The sequence below is a fragment of the Hypanus sabinus genome, chromosome 4, assembly GCF_030144855.1.
Source record: "Hypanus sabinus isolate sHypSab1 chromosome 4, sHypSab1.hap1, whole genome shotgun sequence".
NCBI classification, from domain to species: domain Eukaryota; kingdom Metazoa; phylum Chordata; class Chondrichthyes; order Myliobatiformes; family Dasyatidae; genus Hypanus; species Hypanus sabinus.
This window is the reverse complement of record NC_082709.1, coordinates 30,360,570-30,375,961: the sequence shown is the minus strand read 5'-3', so window position 1 is coordinate 30,375,961 and position 15,392 is coordinate 30,360,570. Positions and strand designations below refer to the sequence as shown.

The 15,392-nt window shown below is 37.1% G+C and overlaps 2 protein-coding genes across 3 annotated transcripts in view; one reads left to right on the top strand and one right to left on the bottom strand.

Moving 5' to 3' along the window:
* Positions 1–4,128, top strand: part of ttn.1 (titin, tandem duplicate 1) — a 324,448-nt gene extending 320,320 nt beyond the window's left edge. The window contains 3 exon segments of the mRNA XM_059968782.1: positions 2,118–2,271; positions 2,489–2,764; positions 2,860–4,128. Of these exon segments, the coding sequence (XP_059824765.1) occupies positions 2,118–2,271; positions 2,489–2,764; positions 2,860–3,158 (729 nt within the window). The 3' untranslated portion in view covers positions 3,159–4,128.
* Positions 4,129–7,155: 3,027 nt separating this feature from the next.
* Positions 7,156–15,392, bottom strand: plekha3 (pleckstrin homology domain containing, family A (phosphoinositide binding specific) member 3). 2 transcript variants are annotated; one of them, XM_059966773.1, is made up of 8 exons: positions 15,086–15,392; positions 13,830–13,946; positions 13,349–13,504; positions 12,725–12,861; positions 11,957–12,127; positions 11,737–11,780; positions 10,790–10,914; positions 7,156–9,976 (listed from the first exon to the last, which is right to left on the bottom strand). In XM_059966773.1, exons 1-8 carry the CDS (start codon positions 15,123–15,125, stop codon positions 9,840–9,842), a joined length of 927 nt encoding a protein of 308 aa, XP_059822756.1. In that variant the 5' UTR covers positions 15,126–15,392; the 3' UTR covers positions 7,156–9,839. The 2 variants fall into 2 exon arrangements, with proteins under 2 accessions (XP_059822756.1, XP_059822755.1); XM_059966772.1 differs by having other exon boundaries at positions 10,790–10,917; positions 15,086–15,390.

Below are 15,392 nucleotides of genomic sequence, written 5' to 3'. Positions count from 1 at the left end.
GCTTTGAGTGGCCTGTGGACTTGAACCCCAAGATCCCTCTGATCCTTCATACTGCCAGGAGTCTTACTTACTATTAATACTATATTCTGCCATCACATTTGACCTACCAAAATGAACCACTTCAGACTTATCTGGGTTAAACTCCATCTGCCACTTCTCAGCCCAGTTTTCTGGTTAGTTTAGTTTCTCCTTCTCAAATTTCAAAGTGAACTTGGTCATATTGTGATCACTGTTTCCCAAGGGTTCCTTAACCTTAAGCTCTCCAGTTCATTGCACAACACCCAATCCAGTACAGCCAATCCCCTGGTGGGCTCAACAACAAGCTGTTCTAAAAAGCCATCCCTTAGACATTCTACAAGTACTCTCTCTCGAGGTCTAGTTCTGACCTGGTTTTCCCAACCGCTTTCATGTAAAATCCGCAACCGTTATAACGACACTGCCCTTCTGACATACCTTTTCTATCTCCCGCTGTAATTTGTAATCCACATCCCAGCTGCTGTTTGTAGGCCTGTATACAACAGCCATTAGGGTCCTTTTACCCTTGCCATTTCTTACCTCAACCCATAGAGACCCTACACCTTTCAATCCTATGTCATCCCTTTCTATTGATTTGATATTATTTCTTGTACACAAGGCCGCACCACTTCCTCTGCCTACTAACCTATATTTCCGATACTTTGTATATCATTTGACGTTCAGCTCCCAATGGCAGTCATCCCTTAGACAAGTTTCAGAGATGGCTACAACATCATATTTGCCAATCAGTAGCCGAATTTCAAGATTGTCCATTTTATTTCTTATGCTGCCTGCATTCAAGTAAAACACTTTCAGTCCAGTACTTGTTGCTTTTTGTTTTAACTGTGTCATGCTTCTATTGCCCTGTAAATCATTCTACTGGTTGTGATTATGCCTCATCTCCTGCCTGTCCTTTCTATCATCTCTGTTGTACGGTATGTTTGGTTTATTTCTGTTTTCCCCTTCTTCAACCCGATCACTCTGGTTCCCATTCCCCTGCCAAATTAGTTTAAACCCTCCCTAACAGCTCTATTAAACCTGCCTGCTAGGATACTGTACCCCTTTGGGTTCAAGTATAACCCGTCCTTTTTGTACAGGTTGTACCTCCCCAGAAGAGGCCCCAGTGATCCAGGAACTCGAAGCCCTGCCCCATACACCAGTCTCTCAGCCATGCATTAATATGCCTGATCATGCTATTCTTGTGCTCATTAGCACGTGACACAGGCAGCAGTCCTGAGATTACTACCCTGGAGGTCCTGCTTTTCCGCTTCCTACCCCTCCCTGAATTCTCTCTTCAGGACCTCCTCCCTTTTTTCACCTATGCCATTGGTACCAACGTGTACCAAGACTTTTGACTGTTCACCCTCTCCCTTCAGAATACTCTGCACTTAATCCGAGACATCCCATGCCCTGACACTCAGGAGACAATACACTATGCAGGTATCGCTATCAGTCTGACAAAACCTCCTGTCTGTTCCTCTCACTATGGAATCCCCTATGACTACCACATTCCTCTTCTTATCTCCCTTCTGCACCACAGAACCTGGAGCAGTGCCAGAGACCCGATCGCCGTGGTTGCCCTCTGTCAGGTCACCCCCCCCTCAACAGCATCCAAAATGAGATAACAGTTACTGAGGGGGATTGCCTCTCTACTATCTGAGCTCTTCCCTGACAGGCACCCATTTATCTAACTCTGGCAGCCTCAGGATGACTCCCTGTAGCTCCTCTCCATTTCCTGCTCATCTTCCCTAATAAGCTGTAGGTCATCAACCCATAGTTCCAGATCCCTAACACGGTCTCTCCGGAGCTGCATCTCGGTGCACCTGGTGCAGATGTGGCCATCTGGGAGACTGGAAGATTCCCAGGATTTCAACATCTGACATGCAAAGTACTAACCCTGAAGACATGCTCTCTATTCCTCAAAAAATGCAAGGAAAAAACCAAGTCCAATTACCTTGCTGAAGCCTAAATGAGTCAAAGCCCTACCGCTCTGTTGATGACCGCTCTTCTAGGCAGTGTCTCCGTTTTATGCCTGAACCTTCCCTGCTTTCCAACACATGATTGGTGTGTCAGTTAATCATTTGACTTATTCTATATTTCAGATTGTAGTCTCAAGAAATATAAAAATTAGTCGTTTGAAAAACATATACACCTTAGAGATTAAGTGTGCAACAGTTTCTGACAGTGGAAAATATACAGCAACAGCAAAGAATTTCCATGGACAGTGTTCCGCAACAGCCTCTTTGATTGTACTTGGTATGTTTTAATGAATCAATTATCACGTCTGTTATTATCTAATTTTGACTTTGTATGTAACTGATTTATGCTGATAATTTATAGAAGATTCATTAATACTATGCAGAACAAAGTTTCCCTTGTAAATTTATGATTTAAAATTTAAAATAGTTGCATGGACTTGGATGGTTTTCTTTGATCTATCATCATATGATGCTTGATACATTGTGCTCTACAGGTCTCATTGAAGAACCTTCAAAAATGGTAGTTTTGCAAACTGGCGCTGCTGCCTCTGCTAGCATGCAGGAACATTTCTCTTCCAAGGCAATGCAAATGACCAAACAAGAGGCCAGCAGTAGCATGACCGAAGTTAAGTTTGCCAGTATGTCTTCAAGCAGTATGTCATCTTTCAAAGAATCAAGAATCTCATCAAGCTCCAGCTCTTTTATGGAGCTTGCTAGTATGAGTCAATTGGAAACAAGTGCAAGCAGAATGATCAGCGGTAGTATTAAAGGTGATATTATTAATGTACTGAGAATTTTTGTTAATTGTATCTAATGTGCTGCTCAGTGACACAAATGACCTATTGTTTCTTTTTGTTTTAAACAGGGTCTTCTCCTAAAATTGAAGCTTTACCATCAGATATCACAATTGAGAAAGGAAAGGTTTTAACAGTTGCCTGTGCCTTCTCAGGTGATCCCCTGCCTCAAGTAAAATGGTCACGTGGAGGAAAACCTCTTTCTGATGAAGCAGAAACTGGCAGATTCCATATTGAAACAACAGATGATTTAACAACACTCATTATTACAGGTGTCCAAGAAGGTGATGCAGGACGCTATACTTTAAGACTCTCAAATGAATTTGGATCAGATTCTGCCACTGTAAATATTAAAGTTAGATCAATTTAAAGATTTGAATCCGACAACTTGTGTTGTAAGCTAAACTTGAAAATTGATATCGTAATTATTATGAATTTGAATCACTGACTTGTAAATATTATTTTATTTTTTTACCTGACTTGACATCATGCATTTATACCAGACTAGACATTTCTGAACAAATGGTAGATTGTGCAGTATAGAATTACTGCACATTTGATTTAGGAATTTTTAACCATTTTCTGTGACATGTACATACTGTATATAGCCGGTCTAAACGGTTATGCAAGTTTTGTACCTTGTGTTTCATGAGATTTTCATTGCAACTTTTGAAACTGATAGTTAACAGGGGAAAGTTTGAATAGGACGATTACCTTGTTTAACTTGGAAACTAAAATTTGTGCCTCAACAGAATGTTGATGTCTAAGAATACCTCAGCAGGTGGAGAGGCTCCCTGCTGAAGACAACCAAGTTTGTGGAATTAAAAGGCTATCCTTGTGATGCTATTTGCAAATACCCTCCTGTGAATAACATCACAATACTGTAGCCTATGAACCGACTATGTCATATCTCTGTTCTACACAGACAAGATTATGAATTATGAATACAAAGTATTAGCGGCCATTACTTTGTATAACCATATTTCATGTGCACTGTTTCTAGCATAGAGACATCTTGGATAGTATTAATGATAATTCATCAACCTGGCCATACCCTCATTTCAGCAAACTATACCAAGTACTCCTATATAGAAGTAGTGCCAACCCAAGGAGGTTCAGATTTTCCATGGGGTGCACTGATTTTGTGTGGTAATTGTAGATTATTTAATATTATTTGTTCTTAGGGCATACACAACAGAAACTAGCCACATTAAAAATTATACTTCATGTTCCATCATTTTAATGCCCTATGCAATTTAGAGTAGTATTTATTTTATTTTATTGGGCCTCCTTGGGAATTAGAAAAGTAAAATTGGATTTGATTGTGAAATAAAGCATGTTTTCTGCACCTATAAACATTTTCTGTCATTTTTTGTACTTCACTCAATTGCAATTACTCTAATACTAAGTATGCTGACTAGTTTATCCACTTGCTAATTAGAATCTTAATTCTAGTTATAAATGGAATACCAGTAATTTTTAATCATCCAATGGAAATTGCTTTGCCAAGATCAGATCAGATCAACAATCATCTTATCGAATAACAAAGACTTATTTATGAGTAAATCTCTAATTTCCTCTTTAACACAGTAACTTACTTAGCAATTTGAAAGGCTGGGTTACAATTAAGCACATCAGTGACTCTGAAATTACGTCAGCCAGACCAGGTAAACTAGTTATGGTGTTATTTGACAGATTTTAATACAAATAGTAAATGACACTAGCATGGTAACTGGGTCACAACTTCAGTGGAATAAAATAGGGTCGTTTTTGTAATTAGTGAGATTGATGTTTAGAGTCACTTGGGTATAACTGTCCTGCAACTATGAGACTAGAACCAAACATCAATGTTTAAATGCTTTTCATTCATAACATACACCTATTTAGCCACCCAATAAGTTATCAAAAAGTTGCAAAAATGTTCTAATGCTCTTTAGGAGAGGAAATCTGCCTTCCTTTCAAAAGGTAGCCAGATCTATTAATGTTTTAACTTTTAAATGTTCTGACAAGGATGGTTAAGGAACGGCAACAGAAGTGCCTTCATAATTGCATCAATACATTGGGCCCAGGGTAGATCTTCAAAAGATATTGACACCCAAGAACCAGAATACACTGTAACTAAGCCTGCATGGACAGAAAATTCTAAGTTTCACAAGTTGTGTACAGTTTAAGACAATAAATTCCTGCCTCTACCAACACCCACAGCAGGGAAACATCAACTCCACAACTAATGTACTAAAATATTCATACAGTACATAAGTTTTTTTAGTTTTTAACTATAAACAAAACAAAATAACCTGAATGGGGTTTTTGGTCCAAATTGCTGGAAGAAACAATGTGCTTGTTATTGTTTGGGAATGTGAGCAAGTTAAACATTCACAAATCCTGTATCAGAGCATAGGAGCATAGCACAGGAACAGGTACTTTGACCTACAATGTTGTACTGCACTAAGTAAATTGGTAATAAAACAGTCAACCAATCTCATCTTCTTACACAATGTCCATATCCTCACATTCATGTATCTATCAAAACATCTCTTAGAAGTCCCTAATGTATCTGGCTCTACCACCTCTCCAGACAGTGCATTCCAGGTACCCACCACTCTGTAAAAAACCTTGTCCCTCACATCTCCCTTGAACTTAACCCCCCCAATCTTAAATGCATGGCCTCTGGTGTTAGACAATTCAATCCTGGGAATACAATATGCTGTCTACTCTTATCTATGCCTCAATAAACCTCTATCAGATCTCCAGTCAGCCTCCATCACTGTAGAGAAAACCCAAGTTTGTCCAACCTCTCATTATAGCACATACCCTTTAATCCAGGCAGCATCCTGGTAAACCTCATTTTCACTTTCTCCAAAGCCTTGACAGCCTTTCTATAATGGGGCAACCAGAACTGTGTGCATTATTCCAGATGTGGCCTAACTAGACTTTTAAGGCTGCAACACAACTTCCTGACCTTTGAACTCAATGCCTCGACTAATGAAGGCAACCACGTGCCTTCTCAAACACCCGATCAATCCATGTAGCCATTTTCAGTACTTTTAAACAGTTTTCCATCCTTTACATAAGACATTCTACTGACATGAATAATCTTGCATCAAAATTTGATCACCTTCAAGCATGATAGTAATTTTTTTATAAGCAACCTCAAATTTATAACTTAATATTTTCTGAAAAATTTTTAAATGTTTGAGCAGACTAGAATTGTTTTTCCTGGAGATTTTTTTTTACTCCCCAAAATAGTGCATTGTCATGTGAATTCTAAATGGAAACAATGAAATCTCAAGCATTTATGGCCTGTTGCATAGTGTAAACATTAATAATGAAACCATGATGTCGACAGTGTCCGCCAGAATGAAATATTATCATTTAGAAAGGTTTAATTTGGCTCAGTAGTGTAAGTATAGACAAGGTCAGAAGATTGTTACTTAAAATAAAAACTAATTAAAAGTAATTACACATATGTAGACAAAAGATTACTTGTAAAATTTGGGTCAATTTATGACCAATTCATTCTATACTGGCAGCAGGACAAGCATTCATTGATGGTTTGGAAAAATGATGTTAAGCAAAGAATTAAAGGAAATTCTTGAAATCCTATGTTGCACGAATTGGCCTTATACATTTTTGTACTAAGATCTTCATACTACTCATGGATTAAATACAAGACCATAAGACATGTGAACAGAACTAGGCCATTCAGCCCATCAAGTCTACTCCACCATTCAAAGCTGATTTATTTTCCCCCTCACCCCCATTCTCCTGCCTTCTCCCAATAAACTGTGATGTCCTTACTAATCAGGAACCTATCAACCTCAACTTTAAATATACCCAATGGCTTGGACTCCACAACCACCCATGGCAATGAATTCCACAGATTCATCACATTCTGGCTAAGGAAATTCCTCTATATTACTTCATTTTTTAAAAAAAAACTATACTAAAAAGGAAACAAATAATACAAATTAGAAAATTTATTCAAATTATGGATACCACTGACTTTTTTTTTTAAATTGCACCAAAAAGATTATTAAAGTCAGTACACCATCGTTTACCATCTTCTACTGAAATCACCTAACTAAATGGAAATTAAGAGCTCAAACATTTATCCATGACTGGATTGGTAGACATTACCATCCTATCTTCAAGTTCCAAATATCTATCAATAAATTAAAGATATTATCCTTTAATTTATTGGTTTATCAGTATTAGCACATTTGCCTGTCAGGACAGCAGGAATATACTAGAGTATACCGGAGTTATGTAATATTAAATCATCTCTATTTAGCAATTAATCGCAAAATTAGGTCCTGATGGGAGTGAAGTTTTGCATATTACTACAACTTAAATTTCATTCTGGATCAATTTATATTCAGTTTATTTTTAAATATGAGTTATCATAGAGAAAAAGCAGAAAATGGCACAAAGAAAAATCTATTTCCCACAATGAACCAGCAAATCCTAAAGGATATCCTGACAGCACAAGTCAGAATAGGTTCTTTCCCATAGGTGTTTACATTCACTGCAATTAAAATTCACATCTTATACATTAACATTATGAATCAATCATGCTGAAATATTAATGGTTACATATTACCTAATTAGGACCATTTTCAACATGTACTCTAACATACAAACAATTAATGAAGTTTTCTTTAAGTGGGAGAATGCATTTTTTAAACTATTATAGTTAATTACTGAAAAGCAAAATTCCAAAAGTGAAGTTTTATTTCATTGTAATTTTAACAGTGTAAAACATCACTAATAAAACTTAGTGCTATATATTTATCACACAAATAAATCAGCAGTTTTCTTCCTTCTCTAGCAGCTTTAATTCTTGCTGCTGAGCTGTGTTCAATTCTTATATTTATCCAAGGACTCCTTTCAATTGTATACAAGCCATGACATTAACAGCGCTCTCTCTCTCGTACACATATCTTATATGTATGGGAGTTGACTGGAAAATAAAAAACACAGTAGAGCTTGATTCTCTCTTCACAGACATATGCTAACAGGGTGGCAAGGTTGATAACAGTTAGTAATTAAAATTCTCACTTGATTTCCTCTCCTGTAACCCAAGGTACCAATTTCAAAATTGGTGCTTCAGCTGAGATTCGGTAAACCACAAACTGAAGTCTTTGAAGTCTTTCAACTCTAATGGAAAAACTCAATTATTGGCAAAACTGTAAAGTCGTGAATTTTAAGCATAAATGCCTGAACAGATTGTTTTGTAAAGGAACAGGATGATAAAAAGCTGTCCATTTTACAAGTTTTGCATGCAACCTCTTAATATTCACAGCATTTAATATTTACAAAAAATGGTGGCCTGGTTAATAACTTTATATTAACATTTGTCACGACTGTATCATTGCTCACTAGTAAGCTGAAGTTTTTACATGCTTAATACTCTTCAAACTTTAACAGCTGGTTTATGGAACCAAGTTGCCCATCTCCTGGACTAGAACCGTGGGTTTCTGGAGATTAAAGTGCTGTACACCGCACACCACTGAGTCATGACAAGGATATCCTGTATTCCAGAAGTGCTAAAACATCTGGTGTAGTTTTTGCAAACTGCTCACAACACTTTCATGACATGCCAAAAAAATACACATTAAGACTTTAAAATAATTCTTTCATGTAAAACAATGTGGGAGAGTGGAGCCTATCTAAAATACTGAAAAGCTATTATTTTAATGTGCAGAAAAAGAATTAAATACACTACCATTGTTTCCACTAAATTTGCTAGAGCAATTTAATTCAATCGTTCTTTGTAATCATATTGCTTATATTGGAAGAAATGGATGTGCAGAGTAAACTACATTAGCAGCATATCCAACATATAAATAAAAGCCAACAAAATCAGAATAGAGAATTTAGCTGTTGATTGGTATTGAATTATTATGCAAATTATTTACACATTCTTGAGAAAAATTGGCCGAAGTATCCTCTTAGGGTCATCTTCAATTCCAGATAACATTTTTGTCAGAATATTATAACTTTTCCATTATTTCTTATCTCTGCTCAAATATGGCACAAATGATAAAGAGATACAATAGCTTTGAAATCTCGAATGACACAACCAGTTAAATTTCTGCAAATAAACTAAAAACAGCTGGCTGAGGGAATAAAACAAGTTTTTTGTTAAATATAAACCACTAGGAAATAACACTTTTGTTTTCCATCTTGGCCAAATAAACAATTAAAAGGTCTAAACTCAAATGAAAATCTCTTCTCTTTACCTCAGTTGGAGATGATCACATTATAAAAGTATCTTATTTCTACAGTTTGCCTGTTACAGTTTTTGTAACTGGAACTATTATATTTCATTAATCTATTTTTATTGGATATAAAATACACCTGCTTCATTGCCTTTAGAAATGAAATAAATGGTATCTACTCTTTTCTCTTTCAAAGGTAATGCACAGCACAATAGTTTTAACTTTATGCTTCAGAAACTGTTTCTACACATACGAGTTCTGGTATAACCAGTACTAATTGGCTGCTACTAGAAAAGATGAAGCACAATCCAACCCTCATCCTAAAACAGTATTCAGTGCTCATGTATATAAACAGATTTCATTCATCACGTACAAACTACAAAGTGAAATAAAAGGTGTAAACAGAAACATCTAACTGTGATTCCTCCAGAATGTTAATTCTAAGGATACACAGGTGCTTAAAATGAATTTGTACAGCCCCAGGGATTTGACTCCTCCTCAAATCTCTCCTGCCAACAGTCACAACAGTCTATGCTACATCCTTATTTTTTCACTCAAGCTTCACAGTTACTATTAACTCTTAATGGCACCATTGCTCTTTATGGCAAAGTTTTGAATCAGGTGATTACTGATCCTTTGTGGATTTATTACACGATACTGTAGAAAATACAGTCCTAGTTTACAGAAAATATATAATAGAAATAAGGTTAGGTAAGCTTGTCAAGTTTTCTGATTTGATGCAATATCATAAAGTGCAGAGAAAGCCATTTATTTGGGAAATCATGTCCCTTTGTTGCAATATTATAAATCCATTTTAGTTTGTATTTTCAACTTGAAAGTGCAACAATTTGACTTTCTGTCTCTGTTTTATTCCTTGAGATTGCAGCATTTTCTTCCGGAATGGTCACTGGAGGGAATTCACCATTTGCAGTTAATAAAGAGTTGCGAGAAATTTGAGTAATCTCTGTAAGAGTTAAATTCACAATAATAGGGTCAATATATTTACTTTATCTCCAAAAAATATGCTTCAGCCCATACATGTTAAAAATGTCAACAATATTTAAATCTTGTTCTACACAGAGCCAAGATGATAAATGTGCTACAGATCAAAGATCACAGAAACAGGCCCTTTGGACCATTGAGTTTACATCAATTCTCAAGCACCCATTAATACTAATTCCCACATTCCAATCAACTTACTCCCCATCCCCGTTCCAGACAATTTTCCAGCACTAGTTTAACCCAACAGCCTGTACATTTCTGAAATATGGAAGGTTACCAGAACATCTAGAGGAAACCCACACAGTCGCAGTAAGAACATCCAAACCCCAGAGAGAAAACCCGGAGGATGCAAATGAATTCACATCACGGGACCTGCGAGTCAGGAGCACCGTAAGATATCGCAACTATAGATAGGGCTTTACAATGGCATACAATAGTAATCATAGACATAATCTGAACTCTCAGTTGCCCAATCAACAATCTGGTCAGTGCCATTTCTACTGTTGCTTCGTTGCTCTATTATAAAGCTCACAAGTCAATTGATAATTAACTTTAATGAAGAAAAATATCCCAATTCACTTTATAAAAGAAAAATAAAACAAAATTGAATATTAAAACATTGTGGCAGAGTGGGTCACTTAAAAGCCTGGAATAAAACTATGGTTTAACCAAGGCTTCAATTTCCTTATTAATCTAAACAATTTTATATTAAAATTTGATTATTAAATTGATTATTGAAAACATGATTATTCAGAGGATCTAATTCAATCCTTACTTTCTGGATCATCCAGAGCACTGTCGCTGTACGATTCAGTATCTGAATATGTCCGTATTCTCCTGTGTACATCAGGACGTGATGCTGCAATTGTAGTTTCCTTTTGGTAATTCATGTCCAGTTTCCTGCTAAAGGCAAAACTTGAACTTCACTCAAACTCTGACAATGAAATCACGTACAAATCAAGTTGCAAGGTACTGAAAAGGTAATGCTCTGGTGATGTATTTGCAAAACCCAAACCACAACTACAGTAAGATCATTAGCAATTAATTTCATAGCAATTTTGTTCATGCAATAACAGAGACCATACTGATCAAAATATGAAGTTAGATTAGGGTTCCCAATGATTTTTATGCCACTGACAAATAGTATTAAGCAAGAGGTCTGTAGACAGCAGGTTGTGAATCATTGGGTTAGATAAATTCTGGGTTTTTTTGCATATCCTTTTTCTAGATATACCAGCTACCCACGTGCCCGCACCAGAAAAAATTTAGTATCTGCCACTGTCTCCAACAATCATATTCTTGACCTTCTTTCTAATTCACCCCAACAAATCCTTGAGGTAAATATCCAGTCCTGCAAACCTGCCACTGCTGGATCCCAAGGCATCTTGCATATCTCCAGAGTAACATGAACCTCTGGGCAGGAAACTATTGTAATCACATCAGGAAACAATGACATGGGATGTACAACATGGAAACAGGCCATTAGGCCTCACCACTCATCCTTCATTTATCCTCTACAGAAACCTCTGTCTTTCCGCATCCAAATTTGTTAGCCAAATTCTCTTTTCTAACCTTAATTGTACGTTTGACTAGCCTCCCCCGATTACAAATGCACCAACTGTTTCAGCCATTCCCTGCAGTAACAAGTTCCACATTTTGGGCAATTAATAACACCAAATATAATTTACGTTTATAACCAACAACAGAAGTCCTTTCCCTTACCCATCATAAAGTATAGTACCAGGATGACTAATTGATCGTTTCATCTGCAACATTGAAAAAGAAGTTACCAACTTGAAAAGCATCTAAATTAAACTAAAATTTACTGTTCAATTTCTATCAAATGTAATTCACCAAAAAGAAAATTAAAAATTACACAAGAAAAACAGCAGAAATAGAGACATTGGTAACTCTATATTTGTTCCTCTTAATAGAGCCATACCCGAACCATCTGAACTGGTGAAGGTGATACAGGAGAGACCAGTGGATCAGAGTGAGAAAACTGGAACATTTCAGGCTTAAACTTGGCACTGGCTATTTTCATGCACTCTTCGAGAGTTGTAATGAAGGTATTACATGTGGCACTGAGTAAAGACGAGGCTTCATTCATGTTCTGAGAAACAAAAATGTTATTTTTTCACTTTATAAGTGTACACAGCATGTTATACATACACAATTGGGATTAAATTACCCAAATAATAACCAGCAAAAAGAACTATTCCTTTATTCAACTTACAGGCTTTAAACTAATACATTAACAATCATGATGCTACATTTTATTTGGGAAAATAAATGCAGAGAAAATCAATTACCTAAATCAATTACCTAATTATCCCTTGATCATCTAAATAGTTGTCTACACAATTTATAAAGTCAATACGGACATAGCAAGACTTCCAGAAATCAAAGGATTTATAAAGACAGAAACGACATTATATCTCAAGATTAGACTTGATGGATAAAGAAAGGAATATAGGTTCAAGGTGAATACACAGAAGTTTTTCTTGGGTGAAGGGCAAATAGTCTGTTTCAATGCAAAATTTTAACGTATTTTTCTAAACCACTAAGACAAACTAGTTAAAGTGAAGAAATCCTGCAGACTGTACACAAACATTATAATTTGTTTTTTCAGATCCTAGCTATAATTAACTACAAGATGAAAGACCACAAAAACTGGATCAGTTTATTACAATATATTCTGATACTATACCTCAGCCGTTGACATCAAACCTGGCTGACCTTGTTTAACAGACTCTTGTATCGTATGAACTTGCTGCATTAGTAAGTCACAATACAACCGAAGCTCTGACATCTTCGTTTTGAGAGATTCATTAGTTTCACTGATTTCTGTGTCAAATACACAATTTAAACATTAATAGATTAATATTTCATATTTAATCATCAAAATCCATCCACATACAGCTTGAGCAGAAAATAACAATAGTTTTAGAACTGACACCAATATTAGTCTGAAAATTTAATTATCTTTTGCAACCCAAATTCAGTTTATAAAATTTATTATTTTTCAGTTGAGGGCAACTTGTACATTTTACAATTGTAAACAAGAGATTGTGATAGTTATATTTACTTCTTTGATCAGCATACTTAATGGATAATACAACCATTAATTTGTTGACTTGGATAACATTTGCCAATCAACACATACCCAAGTATCTCAGATTTGCAAAGAAAAATAAAGTAATGAAAGACAATGACAATTATGAACGACATCAAATAACAAGGAAAATTTCAGTTATGTCTTATATAAAAATTTGTCAAAAATAGTGGCAGGTAACTTTCAATGTCCTTTATGTTCTGTTTGTTTTAGTGTTACCTTTTTCTTTTTTAGTCCTCGTATCTGCAAGACATGCCTTTGAACTCCCTAGAGCCACCAACCACCTCTGCCGTTCAGCAGCGTTGACGGATTTCACATAGAAATGTTGTTCTCCAGGAATAATCAGTTCCATTCTTGTGTTATCTGTTGGATGCACTGGTTTTAAAGAAAAACAAGTAATAAAGTGATCTTATAGTAAAGAGCAACTATTTAAAATAAATTCTTTTGGGAAGTTTATAATCACAAAAATGCCAGTTGTCTAAATTCCAAGAAAGTTAACATTACAAGTTTTTGAACTTCTGAGAAAATAAAACAAACACCTAGATATCCTAACCTGAAATCTAAACAAACACCTTAAACAAATCTACTTTAGTTTGATGTTAACAATATTTACCTTACAGAATACAAACAGAAATCGATGTCAAATTAATTCCATGTACAATTAATTTCATTTGAATTAGGGAAAATGTTTGCTACTTGCCTTTAATTTCACAAACAGCCATTTTGATACTCCCTTTGCTACCTTTGTTAACATCATCCTGGGAATCATAATAAGAAAGTATTCCATTATCTAGAACGAACCAACGAGGCTGCCAACCTAAGGAAGAGAAGAAAACAATTGAAAGGTAAAATTACTAGTGATTCTTTGAAGCTCTGAGTTTCACAGGACGGGCACCAACATCAGGTATAGGGGAAAGGAAGCCAGCATGGGAAAGACTGGCAAGGTGGGACCAGATTAAATGTGGGCAGATGGGAGGGGTAGGGAGTGTGATAAAGGTGGAAAACGATGAGGGGTGTGAAGAAGAGGGAAGATTGGACAGAATGGTACAAGAAGACAGGAGGAGGAAAGGCAAACCAAGGGGGAAGAAATACACTTGGAAAGAAGTTAATGGATTCTGGTAATGAGGTAAGAATGGTGAAGGTTGAATAAAGGGAAAGAGAACAAGAGTTGTCTGATAAAAAGTAACATAGTGGAAGAGTTCCTCAAAACTGTGAAATTCAGTTTTCATAACAGATTGAGTTGTAGGCTACCTAAACAGCACATAAAGTGCTGTTCTTCTAATTCTTATTTGGTCTCACCTTGCCAGAGGTCAGAAGGATACAAGTGGGAAAGGGAGTTGAAATGAAGCTCAAGGCAGCCATTGTCATGGTCTTGCCAATATAGAGGAGGCCACACATGTGCAACAGACCAGGTTGGAGAAGTTGCATATGAATCTCTGCATCACCTGAATGGACTGTTTGGGTTTCTCAACGGTCATAAGAGAGGAGAAGAGGCATCAGAGGTAGGGAAAAGGATCAGGAAGGAGGGAAAGAAAGAAACATACAACAGACTATGGCCTCCCATTGTAACTGGCAGAAATAGTCATGAGTCGAACAAGATCTGTTCTAGGGAAAACTGGCACCCAAGAAATTGAGTGTGAGTGCGTGAGAGAGACATTTGCAGCAAGAAACAGACAAACTGAGAGAAATGGGATCCTTAACGTAAGACAGAGTGAGAGGAAGTGTACTCGAGGTAGATGTAGGAGCTGTTAGCTTATAGCAAAAACTGGCAGATATATTATTGCCTGAGCTGAAGACCAAGAGATCCAGAAAAAGAAGTGTCACGAGTAGTCCATTTGTGGTCCCTGGAATACAACTCCGACCACGTCCTGGTTATCTACCCTATCTCTCTTTACAGGCGGTAGAGGGACTAGGAGGCCAGGCTGCCGTTGACAGGGATGCGGGGACCTCGCTCACCCGTCAGGTAGTTGGTCCACTTGTACAGGATCCCTTCCATCTTCACATCTTACGGTTCCGCCTCACTTCGCCGCGAGCTCAGCGGACATCGGGAGGCTCACCCCGGCCTGCGACTTCGGCCCGCCCACGGCCCCATCCACGGGTCCTCCGCTCAGCAGCATCGCATCGTCGGAAAGCCTCCGGCAGCTGCCTCCGTGACGGGCTTCGGGCTCCGGGCACCCGGCTCCCACCTCGCACCTCCGCACCGGAAGTCCCTTCCGCAGCAACGCCAGACGAGGCACGGCTGCGGCTGCAGTTCTCGTGAGAT